Raw genomic sequence first — 3015 nt, forward strand, 5'->3', positions numbered from 1 at the left:
GTCAGAACAGACCTATACACAATCCTCCTTAGGCCCAGAAGAGAGACGGGAGTAGCCGTCATCATTGCCCTGGAGTACAATGGTTAAGTGCACAGCCACTAACTGAAAGCATGGGGTTCAAAGCCATCAGCTGCTCCAAAGGATAAAGGTGTAGCAGTCTGCTGCTGTGGAGCTGTAAAGACTTGGGGCCTATAGGGTAATTCTACCTTGTCTTATATATCGGGTATGAGCTGGAATGGACTCAACGGCAATCAGGTTGGTATGTTATGCACTTGGCATAAGATGAGCTGCTTAAGATGTATTATCACTTATTCTCACTAAGACGTGATTAAGTGACTTCAATGTCATGAGACTATAATTCAAATCCAGGTATGTCGGACACACATGCCCATGCCTCTTTTAAGATACTGCAAAACCTACTTAAAGAAACCTTTTGATAGATCCTCTGGCAAAAGAAAACACTACATATAAATAATCTTACTGCACAGCAAAATTATAAGTCTAGAGTATACCCCAGTCTAGTATGGTGCTGTAGGACAAGCAGTAGAATGAGAACCACAAGACCAGTGATCCGAACCGAGTCAATAGCACCTAACAACAAAGATGATGAGCTGAGAGACATTTTTTCTTCTGCCTTAGGTATCTTATCAGCTAAATACACATGTTGTTGTTCTACACTATCCAGTGGATTCTCTCAGAGGACTGATGGAGTTATCTTGAGATAATAATACAATGCTTACTGACATTTTTCTCATAAAGCTTCTTTAATGTAAATGACTACCACTCATCTGATTGTCAGCTTGTTCTACTGTGGTGGCTTGCATGGTGCTATAATACTGGAAGCTGTGCCACTGGTATTTAAATACCAGCAGGGTTAATGATGGTGGACAGGTTTCAGTGGAGCTTCCAGAACAAGACAGACTAGGAAGAAAGGCCTGGTGATCTACTTCCAAAAAGTGAGCCAATGAAAGTCTTATTAAAAACAGGATCCTGGAGATGACACAGAACCAAACAATGTTCCACTCTGTTATATACTGTTACTATGGTTGTTAGGTGCAGCAATCAAGTCGGTATCAACTCACAGCAACCCTATGTAAAACAGAAAGAAACACTGCCCGGTCCTGGGCCAACCTCACAATCATTGCTGTGTTTGAGCTCACTGATACTGCCACTATGCCAACCCATTTCGCTGGGGGTTTTCTTCTTTTTCTCTGACTTTCCACAGTTACATATAAGGTTGCCATTGTTGGAGCTGATGAGCGACAACAACTAACAATAACATCAACAACAACAAAATAGGATACATTTAATAACTTCTAAAACATCAGTCCCTGAAAACTATGGAGGACAAATTCCATTCTGACACATGGGATTGCCATGAGTACGAATCAGCTCTGGTAGCACAGTGGCTACAAATCGGGCTGCTAACCTCAGGGTCAGCAGTTCGAAAATACCAGCTGTTCCACAGGAGAAAGATGAGGCTTTCTGCTCCCAAAAAGATATACAGCCTTGGAAACCCTGTACAGGGTCGCTATGAATCGGCACATAACAACAACAACAATACTAACAATTATTTATTTAAATGCTATTTTTCAAGTATAACAGAACAAAAGCATAAACTGAAAAAAAAAACACAAACATTTTAAACAACAGTTCTATGCTATTTTTTCCCCCAAAAATTAGTTTTCCAGCAAATCAGCTTATAATAACAGAAACCTGTTGACTTATTTCTCAATGCAAGAATCTGCAAATCAAAAAACACCTGTCAAACCCAAACCAAAACGAAATTAGGTTTTCTTACTTCCAAGTTGTAGAGCACTCTGAAGGTGGACATTCCCGGAGCAAAAGAGCGAAACAGACTTTCTAAAATAGAACTGGCACTAGGCTGATGCTGCTGCTTTGAAGACAGTGAAGGGGATTTTGAAGACTGAGAACTTGATTCAGATAGCAATGTTTTCTATGTTTAAAACAAGAAAAAAGGAACATATATTTTAGAAGCACAGATTAAAGAAAAAAGTAACAGTACAAGTTCTTACATTAATTTCTTCTTTAATGTAAGTATTTAGAAAATGAAATTAAAAAAAAAAACTACAAACACATCATTGTAATAATTAACAAAAATCAAACTTTATCATGTTAAGTTATAAATGATCAATGATAGTCAAACACTACAGGGAGGTCCTTTGAGGATGTATTCTTAGCAACACTAACAAGGTCATTTTCATCTGATTCAATGTTTTAAAATTTACACGTTAAATACTGATAATATAATTTAAGAAACTATGGAAGTCACAGTCTTGAGTTGTTAAACCTAATATTAGTGTTATGAGGAGTTTGTGGAATTAAAAGATAATTTCCATGAACTATTTGAAGTCCTCTCATACAATTCTTAATTTCATTAGTCTCGTCTCCGCCAAATATATAAACTGCTGGTGTCGCGAACCTCAACTGATCTAAACTTCAACTCCTTAAACACAAAATACAGAACTTACCAATACTGTCAACCTTTGAGGGTCAACATTCTAAAAATTAAACAATGAATTTTAACATCAAATGTGTTATGTGAAAAAAATTAAATGTTAATCCATTTCTGCAAGGAACTCCAACATAAGCAACAATCATATTTAGAAAGAAATTGTAACATGTAATGTGGGGCATGAAGAGGAACAACTTATGTATGGGTGAGCAGAATTCCAGAACAGGAAGAGATAATAAAAAGACAAAGAGAAAACTGTCTAAGAGCTTTTGGAAGAAAACTCTCCTAACATCATGAAACACAAGAAAATAAGCATAGGGTAAGATGAATATCACATAGGATACATCCCAAAAGAAAATCACCAAGACATATCATTATCAAACATTCCAAAACCAAAGACAAGGAAAGAATCCCAAGAGCAGCTTGGGAAAAACAAAAAGTTACCTACAAAGGAGAATCAATAAGACTGAACTCTGATTTCTTAGCAGAAGCCATGCAAGCAAAAAAGCATTGGGATGACATGTATAAAATTATAACAG

General features: G+C 36.9%; 1 protein-coding gene across 1 annotated transcript in view; it reads right to left on the bottom strand.

The window, feature by feature from the left end:
* The window catches only part of USP24 (ubiquitin specific peptidase 24), a 184720-nt gene that overhangs the window by 63268 nt on the left and 118437 nt on the right, over positions 1 to 3015 (bottom strand). The window contains exon 31 of the mRNA XM_006839815.1: positions 1802 to 1957. Within this exon, the coding sequence (XP_006839878.1) occupies positions 1802 to 1957 (156 nt within the window). The remainder of the gene's footprint in view (positions 1 to 1801; positions 1958 to 3015) is intronic.

The sequence above is a fragment of the Chrysochloris asiatica genome, unplaced genomic scaffold, assembly GCF_000296735.1.
Source record: "Chrysochloris asiatica unplaced genomic scaffold, ChrAsi1.0 scaffold00026, whole genome shotgun sequence".
In the NCBI taxonomy this organism is placed as follows: Eukaryota; Metazoa; Chordata; class Mammalia; order Afrosoricida; family Chrysochloridae; genus Chrysochloris; species Chrysochloris asiatica.